We start from the raw sequence: 19,793 nt of genomic DNA, 5'->3' as shown, positions 1-19,793 counted from the left end.
AGCAGGGCGTCCAAGCCGCTCAAATGGATTATTTCTGCATGTTTGAACCCTCGTCCAACGCTCAAGCCCCCCCACCGACCACCTGACAGGATTGCGAGAGGACAACAACGTGGAACCGTTGAGTCCCTCAAACAAAGGAAATGTCGCAAGTGTATCTTGGGGTATTTTAACTTACTTTTTATTAATACTATGTCCCGTCTGGGCACCACCAATTCAAAAAGGAACATTGAGAAACTGGAACGTGTCCAGGAGGCGACTAAAATTGGGGATCTGGAAACCCATGCCCTATGAGAACGACTTCAGGGAGCTGGGGACGTTAGCCTGGAGAGAGAAGGTTAAGGTGATTGAGCCGTTAATACTTGAAAGGGTGCATGGGGGGCAGCTTGTTTTTCCGCGCCAGGCCCCGGAGCCTGGTGCAGGCCCGGTTCCCCTCCTTTGAGGACTTCTGAAGTGGGCCTGCCGTGAACATCCCTCCTCGAAGTGGTGGGTGCCTCCTGGAAGGTTTAAGCGAGCTGGATGGCCATCTGTCGGTATTTCTTTGATTGAATTCTGCATGCAGGGGGTTGACTGGGGCCCTTGGGTCTCTTCCCTCTATGAGTATGATTCAATCCTAAAAGATTGTACGAAGAACCAAATTATCTTTTTTGCCTATCATGGTCCCACTGGCCCTGAAGAAATGGACCTCATTCCAGAAGCATTAGCCATTTGGCCAATAGCCTGGGTTTGGGAGCTGAAGTCAAAATCCCTTAAAAGAGAGTTTGGGGAGATTGTGGATGAATATTTCCAAATTTGGGTAATTTTGGGTTCCTTCCGAATCGGACGTTGCTAGTTATTGGGCTCTGGGCTGAGTCCCAAGCCCTTGGAGGACAAGTTGGGAAGCAGCCTTAGAGCCTTAATCATCCGTACAGTGTTCTCCCCAAACTCCCTTAAAAGAAGCCGCCATGTTGACTAATAGTGGGGATTCTAGGAGATAAGTTTGCGCATCCAGGTTTTCCGCCCCTTCTGCGGTCTGTTCGGCCCTTAGTTGAAATCAAACAACTTTAATAAGAACATCAGGGTCTTGGTACCATAGGGTTGGTTCCAGACCCCCAGGATACAAAACAGGATCCAAGTCTCATTATATACATGGGTTTTTTAAAGGCAAATCAAGGTTGCTTTTTGGAATTATATTTTGGGGATTTTTCAAGTTAAATCAGTGTATAGATCTAGGATATGGAGGGCGACTGACTTCAATGCTGCTGAAGAGGCTCACTACTTTCTCAGATATTCTGCACTCTACCTTTTCTATTCATAAGATGCGAACAAAAATGTGCGCCTAGAATTTATTCATGGTTTGATGGTGATGTATGTAGACAAAAAAAGGGTTAGTGAGGCTTCATGGCGCATCCTGGTTTTTGGTTTTCAGTATGGGCCGTTCTGGAATATTTTTCCTGTGTTCACCGCACTGCAGCCACAATGCGGCGGACCATCAGAAGAAAATCTTCTAGAACAGGCTATAGCCCGAAAAACCCACAAAAAAGATTTACAAGTCAGCGAAAACCCTCAAACCTAAATATTGCTCCACTCTACTGTTTGTTAGATGAGAATCTGTAATTATAAAAAGTTGAACTCCGTGGCAAAAGAAGAGTTTTTGACTGTTAAGGCCGTTGTGGCACGATTGGCATTGGCTGATCCAGCCAGGGCTGGTTCATCCATAAAATACCAAGTAAGGGGGCACATCTTCACATCATTAATTTTTTTCAAGCCTAACAACCCCAAATGCAAGTTTCTTGTACCTTCTTCAATATGACATCCCTTCAAATATTTAAACAGGGCTATCATACCACCTCTTAACCTTCTCTTCTCCAGGCTAAACATCCCCAGCTCCCTGAGTCGTTCCTCATAGGACATGGTTTCCAGACCCTTCACCATTTTAGTCGCCCTCCTTTGGACACGCTCCAGTTTCTCAATGTCCTTTTTGAATTGTGGTGCCCAGAACTGGACACAATATTCCAGGTGGGGCCTGACCAAAGCAGAATACAGTGGCACTATTACTTCTCTTGATCTAGACACTATACTTTTATTGATGCAGCCTAAAATTGCATTGGCCTTGTTAGCTGCTGCATCACACTGTTGACTCACGTTCAACTTGTGGTCTACTTGGACTCCTAGATCCCTTTCACATGTTGTCTCCTTAAGACAGGTGTCTCCCATCCTGTATCTGTGCATTTCATTTTTTCGCCCTAAGTGCAGTACCTTACATTTCTCCCTGTTGAAGTTCATTCTGTTAGCTCTGGCCCAGCTTTCTAGTCTATTCAGGTCATTTTGAATTTTGATCCTGTCCTCTGGAGTATTAGCTATTCCTCCTAATTTGGTGTCATCTCCAAATTTGATGAGTATGCCGCCAATTCTGTCATCCAAGTGAATGATAAAGATGTTGAATAGCACTGGGCCCAGGACAGAGCCCTGTGGGACCCCACTGGTCACTTCTCTCCAAGATGAAAAGGTGCTATTGTTGAGCACCCTTTGGGTTCAGCCAGTCAACTAGTTACAAATCCATGTAACAGTTGCCTTGTCTAGCCCACATTTTACAAGCTTGTTTGCAAGAATGTCATGGAGAACTTTGTCAAAGGCCTTACTGAAATCAAGATATACTATATCCACAGCATTCCCTTCATCTACCAAACTGGTAATTTTATCAAAAAAAGAGATTAGATTTGTCTGGCATGACTTGTTTCTCTGAAACCCATGTTGACTCTTTGTGATTATGGAATTGCCTGCTAGAAGTTCACAGACTCTCTGTTTAATGATCTGCTCCAGAATCTTTCCTGGTATAGATGTCAGACTAACTGGATGATAAATGTTGGGATCCTCTTTCTTCCCCTTTTTGAAGATGGGGACAATGTTTGCCCTCCTCCAGTCTGCTGGGACTTCTCCTGTTTTCCAGGAGTTCTCAAAGATTATTGCCAATGGCTCCAATATTACATTTGCCAGTTCTTTTAATACCCTTGGATGTAGTTCATCTGGTCCTGGAGACTTAAATTCATTTAGATTAACAAGATATTCCTGTACTATCTCTTTACTTATTCTGTGCTGAAATCCCCCTATTCTGTTCTCTGCTCTATCCTCAGGTTGAGCACCCTTTTCCTTTTCTATATGAGTGCTACCTCCTTAACTTACAAGGAATTGCCATAACTATTTAGTTCGATAACAAAATTTTACTATGCAATTTGTTCATTCACCTTAAATCTGTAAAAATATTAATTTTTGTTTAAGTTTTTCCAGCTTGGAGCTTCCCATTCTTTAATCAGGACTAAAAATAAAATGCATTTTTCTTACTGATTTGGCATCTAAGTTCACACAAACTGAGTCCTATAGTGTCTTTTAAAACTACCCTTCAGGATAATGTCTTCCAAGACAAGTTACAACGAATGGGCTTGGGATCCATCCCAAACAGACATACAATTTGCTCAGTCCAACATTAACCTGAAGATATTAATATTCCAAAATCATTAGTATGCTATGTTTTCAAAATTCCCATAACACTTGACAACCACATTTGTCCACCCAGCTGTACATGCAATTCTGATCCCACTATCTTCAGGTAGTATAAACTCCACAAAGATAACAGCTTTTTTATATTGATTCTAGTATAATCAATATATTTGATTATATAAAACTATTTTCACAATAAGTTTTAACTACTGGATGTGCAACTACTGGACTGGAGACTCCAGGAGGAGAGAAAGTCAACAAATGTTACTCCAGCCTCCCCATTTCACTAGTGGAAATATTCCACGGGGTCAGAAGTCTTCTGTGGCTTACAGGTGTCCTTCTATCCCCAGCAGACATACTTTGGATCCAACCAAAGGCTCCCTTCATATTCAAAGCCAGCCCGCTCAAGCCTTTGTTGTTATTAGCGGCTTTTGAGTCCATCTTGACTCATGGCAACACTGTGAATGAGACATCTCCAAGCCCCCCTATCCTCTGCCTCCCTGCTCAGGGCCTGCAGGCTCAGGTCCATGTCTTTCTGATTGAGTCTATCCATCTGGCATGTGGCTCTCCTCCCTTTCTACTTCCCTCTACCTTCCCCAGCATCACTGTCTTTTCCAATGAGTCGTGACTTCTCATTATGTCGCCAAAGTAGGACAGCCTCAATTTAGTCATCTTGGCTTCCAGGGAGAGTTCTGACATGATATGCTCTAGGACCCATTTGTTTGTCTTTTTGTCCATGGTATCCTTAGCACTCTTCTCCAGCACTACATTGCAAATGAATTAATCTTCTTCCTATCTGCTTTCTTCACTGGCCAGCTCTCACAGCCATACATGGCTTCAACGATTCTAACTTTAGTGTTCAGCTGTATGTCTTTACACATTAGGATTTTGTCTACTTCTTTCATAGCTGCCCTTCCTATTCCTAATCTTCTTCTTATTTCTTGACTGCAGTCTCCATTCTGATCAGTGTTTGATCTAAGGTAGGAACCAAGCCATAGAGGTGCTTTTTCAAAGCCTGTTTCATGTACTGTTTGGAAACTGTCATTTTTCCTCCTCCTCCTCCTACGCCAGATCCAAATTGCACTTCAATGGATGGGCTTTTTGTTAACATCCATGGGAACAAAGTAAGTTTTTGTCATTTTTTAAAATTAGGTTTGATACCATCAAGTAGTATTTGGGGGAAATTAGGGGGTGGGGGCGGAGGAAATGTGAACCATAAAGATTTTCTCCCAAGTCATTATACATTATGCAATTTCCAAGACAGAAAATCTGATTTATTTCTAGAATTGCATTTGTATAATTTGATTGAATAATTGATTGATTGTAGAAGAGAGAATTATTCCAAGGTATTTTACACCATTATGATAGCACTGTTTACTAAATAACTACTCATGCTGTGTACACACATATAATAATAATAATAATAATAATAATAATAATAATAATAATAATAATAATTTATAGCCCACCCAATCACAAGGAATCCAGGTGGGTTACAACAGTAAAAATAAAGAACAATCAAATACAGTGAAATACATAGAATCTACAGATAAAATTAAAGAGAGCGAATGGTACATTCACAGTTAGGCCTGATGAATTGGGCCTCCTTTTTCACTCCCTCCCATGTCTGATGAGAGTCATGGAGGAGGCTCTTCTCTGAGCAGCGATTATTTTAATTAATTTAATTTAATTCTTCCATTAAATTAGAGAAGAATGGGGCAAAATATCTTCTGTTTCCTTTTTGCAATGAATCCTAAGCATGCCCATGGTATGGTGAGTCAGGGCTGTGGGAGTTGAGGGGCACATTTATGATTAGTAAGAATAAATCATCTGCCACAATGTCAGACTTCCCTGTTCCTTGCTGCTGTGATCTTTAGCTCATATGATTCTGAGCCATCCACTTCAATGTCAATTTGGAATTGGCTAGCATCGATGAAGGGACAGTTAAGACCCACTAGCCTTACAAAAGGCTGGTTCTTATAGGAATAAAAATCTAGATCTGGAAGAAAGATATTCGTTTTAACAATAAGTGATGTTACAAACCAATATGACTATCAGTTCAAAAGAGACAACCAACATCATAAATAGCAAAACATATAATAACAAAGTTATATCTTCACATGATTTTCCAGCCTTCTCTTCTCTGAAACTGAAAATGACTTACAAGTGTATGTTACCCTCGTCGCTTTATTCTTAATAAACTTTTAAAAGTGCTTATTTGGACCACAATTTCAGAATCCTCCAGACAGTAATCATGGGGAAAGGGCTTCTAGAATTTTAGTCCAAATGAATAATGTCCCAAGTTTGGTATTATCGATGTATTATACCTTGGGGTATGAAAACGTCATGAGGGAATGCTTGCACTTCAGAATTTACTACTACAGCAATGAACATTGTCCTTTTTCTGGACATTTAATGTTTCATAAAAGTTTTGTTTTGTTTTTAGTATGCAAGGATCTGTTTTTCAAGTCACTGTTGGATATCTAAAAATACCACACTTAAAGGAGCAGCCTGTCCATGTAAATCATACGTCTCTTGTCTAGTTACATTTCCATTATAAGAAGCTGTTCACAATAGATGAGGGGCTTGATAAGATATAAGTAATTAAACCAACTCCCAGCTATTTAAAAACATGTTTCAAGTGAATCCTAGATAGCAATAGATTCTATTTAAAAATTGCAAATGTCAAGTATCATAAGTTGCCCAATTTTAACATCTATTAATTTAATTCGGCTTTTCCAGTTGTGCAAATTAATCATTCATATGCCAAGGTTGATTCAGTTGTGACAGCATACAGATGCATTTGGTAAATATACAGATCTTGTCTGCCTCTTTATAAAAGGAGTTGGATCCCACAGTAGAAGATAAAGAGATCACTTCCATGAAGGACAGAGAATAGGCATGAGTGCTGCCCACTCAAAGATGTGCCTGTTTTCTTTCATTTCTAGCTGTCATTATGCAGGTCATTTCATCCAATCGTGCCCTCTTTAAACAAAAACTTCTGACATTTTTGTCCAACAAGTTAGAATTACTGTAGCTGTTATATCTATCTATTGGCTAAACTGCCACAATTACCAAGGTACTGATGGCCTGTAGCTACTATCTGCTCCAATTGCCGTATTTGACATATTTTATTTTATTTATTTTACCTCTGGTTACCCAAGACTCAGGTTGAAATCTTATTTAGTGTCACTCTCTAAGAGAAGGCTCCCATCAGTCAATTGGGGCTACTTTCTCTCTGTGCTGGATGTACATGAACTAACCTTAAAATCTGCTCAATGAGTGGGGGGAACCACTCAGTAGATTTGGAAAGGCAAGTGTCATACCAGGCGTCTAGTAGATACCGGGATGTTGCTTAGATCTTAAAGACACACCGGTGCCAAGAGAGCCTGACCATCAAGAATAATAATAAAAAAATAATAATAAATATAATGATACTATACCGCCCTCTGGCAAACCAATTCAGGGACATACACAGTAAAATATAAAATATGACAATTAAAAACACTTAATCTTCACCCTCCCCCCTTAAGACATATTAAACAGTATAACATATATAAAACACAATATCAATGCATAAACAACAATTAAAAACTAAAAACCCTGATATCTCTGTTGATCCTCGACCATCACTAAGATGGGGCCACGGAGGAATGAGGGAATCAGGGAACCTGGGCCGGGATGGTTAATCTGGAAAGGCCTGCCAGAAGAGATCCGTCTTGACTGCTGTTTTAAAGCTGTTCTAATGTATTTACTGACGGATCTCATCTGGCAGGTCGTTCCAGAGTTTGGGGGCGACACAGAGAACGCCCTCTGGGAGGTCGCCGCAAGCTTAGATTTTAAAGGCTGTAATAAGTTCCCCCAGAGGGACCGAGAGCGCGGGAAGATTGTATGGGAGAGGCAGCCCTAAGATAGCTTGGACCCAAGCCATTTAGGGCTTTAAAGGTGATAACCACCCTGTACTGGGCCTGGAAGCTGATAGGCAGCCAGTGGAGGACCTCAAAACCGAGTAATGTGGTCCCTCCTAGATGTTCCTGAGACAACCTGGCTGCCATATTTGAACCAGTGTAATTTCCTGAGTCAAGCACAGGGTAGCCCATGAGGTGCATTACAGAAGTCAAGGCGTAGGTTTCCACGCGTTGACACAGACCTCTTCGAATCCTCCTTGACTTCCAGAAAAGGGCGCAGCTGGCGTATCAGCCGAAGCTGATAACAGGCACTCCTGACCGTCGCATTTACCTGATTTGTCATCAGGAGCGACGAGTCAAGGAGCACCCCCAGACTGCGAACACAGTCGCTGGAGGAGAGTGTGACCCCATCCAGGACTGGAGGTTGCAACCCAATTCTTGGTTTCAGGGCCGCTACCATGAGCACCTCCGTCTTGTCTGGATTCAGTTTCAATCTGTTTTTCCTCATCCAGCCCATTACCGCCTGAAGACATTCATTGAGAGAAGAGATGCCATCGGAATTCGAGGCCGACGAACGAGATACAGAGAAATAGATTTGGGTGTCATCAGCGTACTGATAACACCCAGCACCATGACTCCGTATTATCTCACCCAGCGGCTTCATATAGATGTTAAATAACATCGGGGACAAAATAGCCCCCTGAGGAACCCCACAAGTGAGGTACCTCTTACTGGAGCTACAGTCCCCGAGTAGCACCCTCAGGCTCCCCAAGCCTGAGATGCAGGACTCTTGAGCATGATCAAGACATATGGTGGAAATACCTTTCACAGTTTCAAGACATGAAAGGGATAGAAAGGGAGGAGGAAAATGTAAAACTGCATTGAATTTATCTCAGTGATAACATCCACAAATCCAGACACTGCATTGCCAATCTCAGGCACTGTGTGTGTATCCTGCTGCCAGAATAGGTCTAAACCCTAGCTTTTGTTCTCTGTGGGAAAACCATTTTATAGACCTATTTCGGTCTATTGCTCTATTGTGCGCTAGGACTAATTTCTCACTTAACAGAATTAAGGCAGCTGCTGGAGAGGCTCCAGTCACAAAGCTAGTAAAAAAAAATTGTGCCCATGGATGGCATCCCTCTGGCAAGCAAACCAAGAGGGGCTTAGTTTTCTAACAAATACCAGTACCAGTACCCAGTAACTATCTAAGATACAAGCTGCTTTGCCTGTTATGTCACTAAGGACAAACAATTGCTTAGAAACATTTTACTGTTTAAGTGTAATTTTAGATTATTTTGCTGCTGTTGTTACATGTCTTCAAGTTATCTCCAGATTATGGCAACCGTATTCTAGGATTTTCTTGGTAAGATTTATTCAGAGGATGTTTGCCATTGCCTTCCTCTTAGGCTGAAAGGGTGGCTTACCAAGGTGGGTTTCCATGACAAGCAGGAATTTGAAACTATGGCCCCATACAGACAGGCTGAAATAAAGCTGCTTTGGGCCACATTGGAGGTTTGCTGTTTAAAGGACTGGAGCATAGCTTTGGCATGACTTCTGGACTCTTAGGACACATGCATCATTTAAACAGCATACCTCCAATGTGACCCGAAGCAGCTTTATTTCAGCCTGTCTGTATGGGGCCTATGATCTCCTGGAGTCCGAGTCCTGCATTCAAACACAGCTCTTTTTAGGTTATTTGTGTATATGTATGTGCTTTCTGGTTGCTTGTTGAGTTATGGCAAGGAATACTCTTAGGCAAGGAATACTCAGAGGTGGTCTTGCAAGTTCCATCCTTTGTTATATAGACTACAGCACCTGATATACATTGATGGTCTTCCATCCAAGTACTGACTCAATTTAGCTTCCAAGATCAGACAGGACCTCATGCTTTTAAGATATTTAGGCCCTCTTAAGTTATTCAAATATACTAAAATAACATTATTTGCAATCTGAAGTTGAAGGCTTTCATGGCCAGCATCCATAGTTTTCTGTGAGTTTTTCAGGCTATGTGGCCATGTACTAGAAGAATTTATTCCTGAAGTTTTGCCAGCATCTGTGGCTGGCATCTTCAGAGAATGATGTTCCACTGCTGTCCCTCTCCACTGTAATTCCAATGGAAAGTGATTCCATATTGCTTACCACAAATCTCTGGAGAGTGCCATCTTCCTTTCTCAGTGCTGTAATGTATTCATTGTTTTCACTGATACATAAGAAAAAACTCTTTAGTTTCATCTGGCATTCTCTGAAGTTGCCAGCAACAAATGCTGGCAAAACGTCAGGAATAAACTCTTCTAGTACATGGCCACATAGTCCAAAAAAAAAAAAAAAACACACACACAGAAAACCAAAGTATTTGCAATCTCTTGGTAAAAATGATACTCTTCAAATTTAGTGTGCACATTATCGTGGTGGGAACTGATATCTCAGTTCTCTCCCTACTATAATTGCTACTGTGATCATTTTTCCATTTTTCATGCAAGGCTGAGGCAACAAGGCTTCATACCCTCTGAAGACAATATAGAACAGGAACACAAATTGGAAGTTACTTTTTGGACAGCAACTCTCAGAATCCCCAGCTAGCTTTCTGGGAATTGTTATCCACAGGCAACTTTTCCAAGCTCTGAACAAGATATTGACCTAGATGGTTTATATTTGAGTCATATGCTCTTGGTCTGCTGTAAGGGGGTGCAATTTCAGTCTATACAAATTCTCACAGGTACACCACTTCCAATTTGTGACACAACATGCAATGCCTGGGAATGCTTCTCTGAACAGGATGGTCTTCAACTCCGTTTTGAAGCTGGTTAAAGAGGTGATGGCCCTTGCTCACAGAGGAAGAAGGTTCCAGGAGTGAGGGGCAGAGACCATCCTGTTCAGAGAAGCATTCCCAGGCATTGCATGGTTGTCACTTGCTATTTGATGTTCTTTCATTGCCTGCTTTATTGAATCATTTCCTGTAGTGCTATGTATTTCATATGTATTATCCTATTATTTCTTTGATTGTACGCCATAGGCAGGTTTACTCTTTTATATTTATTGTTTTTATGTACAGCGCTGTGAATATCTACAGTGCTATATAAATAAATAAATAACAACAACATCTAACAGAAAGAAGACTGGCATCCTCTCCACTGTAATCCCAATGGAAAGTGATTCCATATTGCTTACCACAAATCTCTGGAGAGTGCCATCTTCCTTTCTCAGTGCTGTGATGTGTTCATTGCTTTCACTGATACATAAGAAATAACTCTTTAGTTTCACCTGGCACTAAGAAGAGAGAGAAGGAAGACTGTGAGTGTATAGGTATGTATAGGTTTTATACAAAACATATGTATAGGTTTTATACAAAAGAAGGCCCTTGAAAAATATTTAGCTAAAAAGACATTTTATAGCAACTGAAAGAAAAATATTGAAACCAAATATGGGATGTAGTAGGTGTACCCTTTGAAAAAACCTACCATATGTATTTAACCTATTCTCAGCCCATGATAGCCTCTGATGAGGTTGGGTTACATTACTGCATAAAGTATTGTAATAGCACAGTACTTCAACTGTTGAACTCTTTACCTTATGTACAACATGCCGGAGACAAGAGTTCACTCAGTTTTAGCCACCATTATATTCAGTAAAATCTTTTTTCACACTAATGGCCTGAATTTAATCTTGACTATTTTTGAGTCTGTCTGATGTTCCCTGAGTGCATCAGACCTCAGATTAAGACAAGGGAAAGACGTCAAAGAAATAAGGCCTTTGCTGATAGGATACCTGGGAAGTAAGCCGCCTCCAACTGCCAGAAAGTAATTCTTTACTTTACAGAATCCATTTGTCTTCCTCCAAGAAAGTTCATAGCTGTTCATTTAAGGAAAGGATGCAAGGCTTAAACCAGGGGTAGGCAATCTTTTTGAGCCGGGGGCTGGGTTGCTGTCCCTCAGAAAACTGGGGGGCCGAAGCCAAAAAATAAATAATTAAATAATTTTTTTAAAAAATTAAATATATAAATAAACCAGGACAAATGTAAGACAAAATTTCCAAATGGAAGACACTTTTTTTAAAAAATGGAGGACACGCGAAAAAATTGTCTGATTTTTTAAAAAATATTAATATAAATGCATGCCTCTGAGGCTTCTATAGACAATTGCCCCCCCAAAGGCCCCGGCGGCAATCGGCGGCAGGACTGGGCTGGGGCCGGTCCCAAGGCCTCGCCGGGCCGCATCCGGCCCGTGGGCCGCACGTTGCCTACCCCTGACTTAAACTGTAGGCTTGAAACTGGTAATGCCATTCTGATATTTTCTGCCCTCAGGGTCCACTGTAAGCAGCATCAGCCCCAGAAATGATAAATACCTACATGCATGCATGCATACATACAAAGACTTGGAAACTGGAAATATACTTCCAATTGTTTTGGGTGCTGTTAGGGTGGTTGATTGCAAAATCACTGTCCCTAGAAAACTGACTTATTTTTTTCTGAAACAAATTAGGAATAGAGGGAATTGGAGGCTCTGAGAGAGGCCTGGGACTGTAAAAGCAGCATCGGGGGTCACACACAGCCCATTCATGTTTGACAAGAAAGCTGCAGCCCCATCCAATTCAGCACTATGATGTCACGGAAGAAAGTTAATTCTATTTACTTCCTGCCCTGTTTTCACACACAAATGGCAAACTGCAGTCTGCCCTGTTTTATAAACAAATAAAATCAGAGCAAATATAGCAGACAGCAGGACAAATCTTTAAACAGATGAAGAAATGGATTAAAGTCCTGTCCACCTGCAAAATTTTCTTGATCTAGAATTTTTTTTAGGGGGAGAGAAATTGCAGTTGTTTTTTCTAGATGCAGAACCAAAGTAGGCACAAGCAGTGGCACCACTAGGTGGGTGTGGGGTGTGTGAACCACACTGGGTGACACCCAGAAGGTGAGGTGACACAAGGTTGGGTCCTCCTCCCCCTTCAGGGTAGAAAGGGCGCAAGCACACCCTTGCAAGCTGCTCTGTCACAGGCTACCTCTCCAGGGAGAAAGCATAGGATGGAAAAGGAGGCTGATGCTGTCCCAGAAGCTGCCTTCCAAGTCCAGTCAGGATTCAGAAGGCCTTCCAACTTGAGTGCTGACTCGGAAGGCATGGTGAGGGGAGCTGCCTTCTGACTCCAGCACAGACACAGAAGGCATGCGAGGAGGCTGCCTTCCAACTCCAGCATGGACTCCAAAGGCATGGCAGGAGGCTGCCTTCCAACTCTATCATTGATTCCGAAGGCATGGGAGGAGGCTGCCTTCCAACTGCAGCATGGACTCCGAAGGCATGGGGAAGGCTGGCTTCCAAGTCCAGCCAGCACTTGGAAAGCATGGGGGACAGCTGTCTCTTTGGCCCCACCTCCAAAAGCCATGCCCCCCTGCACTGGGGGGGCAACCTGGGCAGGGGCACCACTGGGCACAAGTTACATCTTTTTCCTTCAGAATTCCTAATAGCTCACCAGGTTAGTTTTCTTCCCCATGCTAGGCCAAGAAGCTACCAGATCAAAACCTGGAGTAAGAATTTGTTAGAATCATTCATCATATATTTCTGCTCATAAGATATACTTTTCAATGTGGTGCATACAGCTTTATTTTGCCTTTTTGATTTATCCTCTTCTTGGGAATGTAAGAGTTCTGCCAATGCATTATATTTCTTCATCCATATCTCACACTGTTTCTCCTTTTCTTCTTTCTCACATTCTAGCAAGCGCTTCCCCCTTTCAGCCTCATAATGAAGTAAAGTTGCTTTCTCTAGAGCTTCTTCAGCAGCTTCCGTTCGGCATCTTTGAGAGATTTCACTGTTAAAACAGGCATGCATGCACAGAAGGAAACAGTCAAATCAATTAGTGGAAGGTAAGTAAGGAACCAAAATCAACAACAAATGACATGATGCAAATAAATGCCACAGTACAGTATATACTTGTGTATAAGTTGGAAAATGTACACCAAAAAAATGACACACATCCCCCATGGGTCAACTTATTTATAAACAGGTCAATACAGTAATGCTAAAATGCAGAGGAGAAAGAGGGACAAATGCTAGCCCCTCAAGATATCATTGCTGCCCGGCTTTCTCCTAAGGAGAAGGCTAGGCAGCAGCAGAGGAAGAAGGGTGAACGCTTGCCCCTCAAGACTCCTCTATTGACTGGCTTTCTCCCCAAGAGAGGGCTTGGCAGCAGAGGTGGAAGAGGGGTAAATGCTCACCCCTCTAGGCTCCCTTACAACCCACTGCCTGTTGTTTGCCGCAAGCCCACTTGTCTCTTCCTCCTCTCCGCCTTCTGTGAGGAAGTAAGTGGCCAGCTGCAGACAACTGAGGGTAGATGGACTGACGGCAAAACAGGACCATGTTGAGCTCCAAGGTTTTATCCATAACTTATCCATGGGCCATGCCAAATTCCATAATTTTTTCTTCGAAACCTGCCCTCAACTTATAAAAGGAAGTTTACTTATGTTCAAAACACACTGTAGAAATAATCCAGTTTGAAGCCACTTTAACTGCTCTGCATCAATGCTAGGGGATTATGGGAACTGTAGTTTTGTGAGACATTGAGCCTTCTCTGTTATAGTAGAGTATATACAGTATATTTGCAAAAGAACCTTCTTTTTGGAGGGTTCTAAATCCATGTACTTTTTTCACTGATTTCTATTTACATACACATTTTTTAACTGAAAAGCAGAAAATATGATAGTAACACTTATCAACAAAGAGGATCGTTTTAATATACAAAACCAAGGATGGCATATTAGATAAATATTCCAAAATGTCACATCACTCTTTAAACTAGATCAGGGTTGGGAATCATATAGCACATAATTGCTATTCCTAGGCCCTTTACAAATGGGCCTTTGCGGCAACCCTGTCACGTGCTAGGGGTTGGCCAAGGACCTAGCATCCATACCGGCCTCACCCCTAGCACGTGACAGGGGCGTAATAATGGCGGCGCCCTATACACACAGGCGCCGCCATTTTGACGTATCAGACGCATAGCATCCACACGTCATACCCCGGATGTGACTCCACAAGTGCGTGAGTAGCGCCTCATGGTGTCCCATCCGGGGCGCAAGAGGAAGCGCCATTTTGGCGCTTCTTCTTTGCTGCATCTGGGAACCGCGTGGTTTGGCTGCTGCGGTTCCTGGATGCAGCAACCGCCGGTGGCAGCAGAGTGCCACTTTTCGGCGGTCTGTAACCCACCCTAGATAACTTTCCTGAGAGCTACCTGCACAGATTTCCTGACAAATTCCTGATCATTTTCCTCAACTCTCCAAATGCACCTCTGTACCTGGGCTTCCAAGGTCAGAGGACGACTCTAGAAGTACACTTAAATGTAAACTTGAGTCTTCAAGAACAGTGTGACCATACAACACAAGAAGATTCCTTGATCTGTCTTTTGACTGACTAGTAAAGCACCTCCATATTGCATTATTAAATTTCAATTTGTTTGCAATTACCAAATACTGTTTCAGAACTCAAATAGCTTCCCTGGATTTAGAGGGGAGGGATTATGTTATCATCAACATATTGATAATGTCAACATAATGACTGCACCATGAGAAATCTCACAAGACAGCAACCATGACCAGGACTTCATCAGCAACTCCATCTCACCGAAAGGTCTTCTCTCCATCCCAATTGCTACTGCTTTGGCCTCAAAGGAAGTGAAAAACCTCCAATATCTGCTGGACTTAATCTCCTACCCTACTGCTAGTCCCTTTTCCTTATGTGTTGTATCTTAATTAGATTGTAAACCTGAGGGTAGGCAACTGTCAAATTAACAATTTGTAGGCTGCTCTGAGAGCATTTGTGGCTGAAGAGCAGGGTATGAATACTCAAATAAATAAATAAATCACAATCTCCTGAAGTGGTCCCTACAGGAAGGACCAAAGCTGCCATAAACCAGACTTCCAAGGCCCAACCTAGAAAGTTAGTTCAGAAGTATAGTCATAGTTACTGAAAGCTACAGAGAAGTCAAACAGGATCAATAGGAACACACTCCTCTTGTCTAGTTCCCATCATGGCCAGGAGAAATACAATGGTCTCTGTCCTATAACCAGGCCTGAAGCCAATGAGGGGAAAGAAATGGGTCTAGATCAGTGATTTCCAAAGTGAGGTGGTGGTGAAAGGATCCAGGGGGTCGGTGAAGGAGAAAGGGGGCAGTAATGGGGGTGGTGAGGGGAAAAGGGGATAGCAGGGGGACCTTCAGTCAAAGTATTGGTGTGCAAGAAAGACAAGGGGAAACAGCGTTTTTTAGGACCATGGTGGGGATGAAGATTAAACATCTTTTTCAGGGTCCCCACTCTTTGCCTGCCCATATAAGTTTACTCCCTTAACAGCATCTTTTGCTAACAGTAGCAGTTGGGAAACTTGTGTGAGGCTTGAGCACAGGGCATTGTTTCTGTGGCTCAAAGCAGCACAATTTTGGCACAGACTGGGGCAAAGAGTTAGAGTATATGGTGGTGGTGGAGAAGTGGTGGCAAAAAGGAGCTTTCAAATTTGGGACCCTGCGTGAGCTTTGCTGGGACTTGGTTGGCAGGTTGGAGTTGCACTGCTACTCCTGCTTTCTTTCATCAGACAGAGGGAGCAGAAGAAACACATTGGCCTGTTACAGACAGCCAAAATAAAGCTGCTTCGAGTCACAGTGGAGGTATGGTGTTTCAATGATGCATGCGTCCTAAGAGTCCAGAAGCCACACCAAAGCCAGGCTCCAGTCCTAAGGGCTGGAGCCTGGCTTTGGTGTGGCTTCTGGACTCTTAGGACGCATGCATCATTGAAACACCATACCTCCACTGTGACTCGAAGCAGCTTTATTTTGGCTGTCTGTAACAGGCCATTTTTTGTGGGAGAGTGGGCACTTGAAGCTATGTGGTGAAGACATGTCATTGGGAAGGAGTTGCTATGCTTAATTCTTGAAAAGAGTCCTTTGTCTTGGAGCAGCTCCTGTAGTTAAAATCTCCCCTTTCCAGCCCACACCAGTCTGCAGTCCAGAGCATGTGGCCTCTGTAAACCCCCTACATGCACATCAACTGCAACTTTCTCTGCCCCGATGAAGGACTGAGAGTCCCTCCTCTCTAGGGAGAAGTTTTCCCCAGGTCATCCTGGGAGCAGCAACTAAGAAGCTAGCTGAGCAACAACCAAGAGGCCTCTTGTCTGCACTGGCCTTTGCTGCAAGACTGGCATGGGTGAGAGGCTTCTCAGTTCCTACTCAGCCAGCTGCTCAGTTGCTGCTCCCAAGATGACAGGTCGCAAAGGGAGCAGTGACTGAGCAGCCAGCCAAACAGCAACCAAGAAGTCTCTCGCCTGCACCAGCCTTAGCTGCAAGGCTGGCACAAGCAAGGATCTTCTTGGTCACTGCTCAGCCAACTGCTTGGTTGCTGATCCCAAGGTGACTGGGTGCAAAGACAGAAGCAACCAAGATTGATTATTTTGAATCTACAGTAGAAAAGGTAAAGGTTTTCCCTTGACAAGTTTGTCTAATTGTGTCTGATTGTAGGGGGTGAGGTAGCAGGTATCGTAGAGACGATTCTATGGTCATTTGGCCAACATGACTACATGGAGAACAGTAGACCTAATATCAAAAAATACACGCTGTGGGGGGCATTAGGGTTGCTGCCTAAAAGGAAAAAGGGCAGTACCCCAAAAAAGCATGTTGCCAAAACCAGAATCTTGGGAGGGCTTTTAAAAACACCAGTCTTACCAGTATTTCCATGATGGGACCACATCTTATTGCAAAGCCAGATTCATCACCACCCAAGCCATTTACTCAATTCCATCTGGCCACAATCATAAAACAGAAAAGGCAAAGGGCAACCGTACATTTTATTTGGTTTCACCTCTCCAGGGATCCTGTCTGCATCCTTGGGCTACACCAGGCCTGCACAACATATGGTCTGGGATGTGGAAGGACTTCAGGGCACCTCCATTGCTCAGCCACCTCTTGAGGAGAGGACCATACAGAGGAGGAGGAGGAAGGGCAAATGCTCACACTGCTGCAAGGTTCCTCCACCACCTGGACTTCTCCTGAGGAGAAGGCTAGGCAGTGAAGGAAGAGGAGGATAGGTGAACATTCCCCCTGAAAGGTTCCTCCACTTCTCAGTTTTTTCCCAAGGAGAAGTCCAAGTGGAGGAGGAGGCAGAGGATGGACACATGCTTGCCCTGCAAGGCTCCTCCACCACCCTGGCATGTCCAGAACAGGACAGGCAAACGCTTGCCCTGCAAGGCTCCCCTGCTGCTCGGCAATCTCTCAAGGAAAGGGCCAGGCAGAGGAGGAGGAGGAAATTAATATTGTTAATAAATATTAATTAATAATTAATATTTATTAATATAATTAATTAATTAATATTTAATTAAAATCTTTCAGCAGCCCGAAGACATTTAGCCTATTTTAATTTTGGCCCCTACCTACTGCAAAGTTGTGCAGGCCTGGGCTACACAAATTGAAAGTATCCAGTATAAATGGACAGGCAAGAGCAATGTCTTTGGTGTCTCTGCTGCATCAGCACTCATAAATTAGCTATAGTTGCTAAAGCCATAACATCATGTGCATTTATTCCAAGATTTAAATCAGTCATATATTTTGAATAAAGCCTTAGGCACAGAGAAAATGTAACAACAGTTTCTGTCTAAAGCAACCCAAAGAAGAAACATTTATGTAGGTTTATAGCCTTCCCCATCCTCAGGATGGGTAATAAAAGCAAAAAACAGACCAAGTTTCAGATTATTTTATTTTATTAAATAAAATTGTTTTTTGTTTCTTTTCTTGACTTTAACTTTGAGCCCTAAAAGCCAAGGAAGATCAAATGACATTTCCAAAAGATTATATTGCTCAGACTTTAGTGAAATTAGGTAAGAGTGAAGTTGCCTTTCTCTGTGTCCTTACTGACTAAAGCTGAGATTGTTCCCAATAGATCTAAGAGAGAATAACTAGGGGAGAGTGAGCTGATGCTAGGAATGTATAAAGCTAAAAAAAGGTAAATTATGGGGCTCGACAGACCACCCCAAAAGGGTGGGCTGGAGCCACCCATTTTTGCTCCAGTGGGAGCCTGCAGCAACTAAACCACGTGGGCTCCCTCCACACCAAAAAGAACACACTAAAAGTGGGTTCTTTTTGGCATGCATGAATGCTGCCATCAGTGGAGCCCACCATCAATGGTTCACACATCACTGTGGCGTGTCAATAATGCAAGCTTGCATCATCATGGTGGCCCCCATTTGGATGGGAGGCCGCCATGATGACGCCACCGCCACACGCTAGGGTTGGGGAGTGTGCAGTCACTGCACGCTCTCGAACCCTAATTTTTGCTTGAGGATGGCACTTTTTGCCCATCTGTATCGGGCCTATGCATCATATTTTAAAATGATCAAATAGGAAGGGAAGGAGGAGATGGGGTAAAATGGGTAGCAAAATAACACGAGTCTACACAATTTAGTGGGACATAATGTTAAGTGAACAAAATCATTATATACACCAGTGTGAAGATTTGGAGCTCCTTTGAAAATATGTAGATATCTACAATAAAACAAGCAGATGATTTCTAGGATGGGAGAGGCCCATTCTTTTTAAAAGATCTAAATTAACATCTTACTTTTCTTTCCACTTAGAATTCTCTTCTATTGTTCCTTTCAGTTTTTGCTTTAGTTCACTCTTTTCATGTTCCAAATATCTTCTTTCCTCGCTGATAACTTCTCTCTCCATTGTTATTCTCTCTAGTTTCATCTGATTTTCAAAGTGACTCTTTTCCACTTGTGCTAAGAGCTGCTGCATTTCTGTCAACTAAAACAAAAAAGCATATTTTTTCTACCACTCTAAGCAAAAAGTTGAAGTGACAACCATAGAAGTCATAACACCTAAACAAAGCAAGAGATAGGGAGAGAAAAAGGCAATGCAAAGGCAGAATTTGAAATCAGAAAAAGAATCTTCTGGATATGACTAGCATAGGACTTTTTCAAATGAGCAAAAAGGATGGGAGCATAGCGCAATGCTCCCGTCAATGTCATGTGATCTGGCAAAGATTTTCGCAATACTATTATCCCATGAATAAAGAGTTTTCCAGCCGCTTTTCATTCACGAGACTTTTGCACGTCATCGTCTGAAAATCTTTGCCAAATCGTGTGACACTGACAGTATGCTTCTGTCCTTTTTACCCATTTGAAAAACTCCATAGTGCAAACTAATGGCTAGCTAAGTAAGCCCAACTGAGTTCAGTGGGATTTTCTCTGAGGTAAGTGTGCATAGGATTCCAGCCTGTTTGACACTTCTCTGTGGCAGTGGAATCACTAGGGTTATCATCATCCGGTGCAGTAATTCATTGACCTCCTCCCATACCATACCATGCAGAATTCTTAGTAATATTTTTTGCAGTCAAGTTACTTATAAATTGTAGTTCCTGTATATTCACTGAATGTATAG

General features: G+C 42.6%; 1 protein-coding gene across 2 annotated transcripts in view; it reads right to left on the bottom strand.

Moving 5' to 3' along the window:
• LOC121928034 overlaps positions 1–19,153 on the bottom strand; it is a 120,593-nt gene extending 101,440 nt beyond the window's left edge. For both annotated transcript variants that reach the window (XM_042462263.1, XM_042462355.1), the window contains exons 1-3: positions 18,970–19,153; positions 12,974–13,187; positions 10,554–10,652 (exon numbers count right to left, since the gene is read on the bottom strand). In XM_042462263.1, the coding sequence (XP_042318197.1) occupies positions 10,554–10,652; positions 12,974–13,187; positions 18,970–19,148 (492 nt within the window). In that variant the 5' untranslated portion in view covers positions 19,149–19,153. The remainder of the gene's footprint in view (positions 1–10,553; positions 10,653–12,973; positions 13,188–18,969) is intronic.
• Between the last annotated feature and the right edge of the window lie 640 nt (positions 19,154–19,793).

Source organism: Sceloporus undulatus, chromosome 1 (assembly GCF_019175285.1).
Source record: "Sceloporus undulatus isolate JIND9_A2432 ecotype Alabama chromosome 1, SceUnd_v1.1, whole genome shotgun sequence".
Taxonomy (NCBI): domain Eukaryota; kingdom Metazoa; phylum Chordata; class Lepidosauria; order Squamata; family Phrynosomatidae; genus Sceloporus; species Sceloporus undulatus.
The sequence above is the reverse complement of the archived record's forward strand: the minus strand, read 5'-3'. Positions and strand labels throughout refer to the sequence as shown.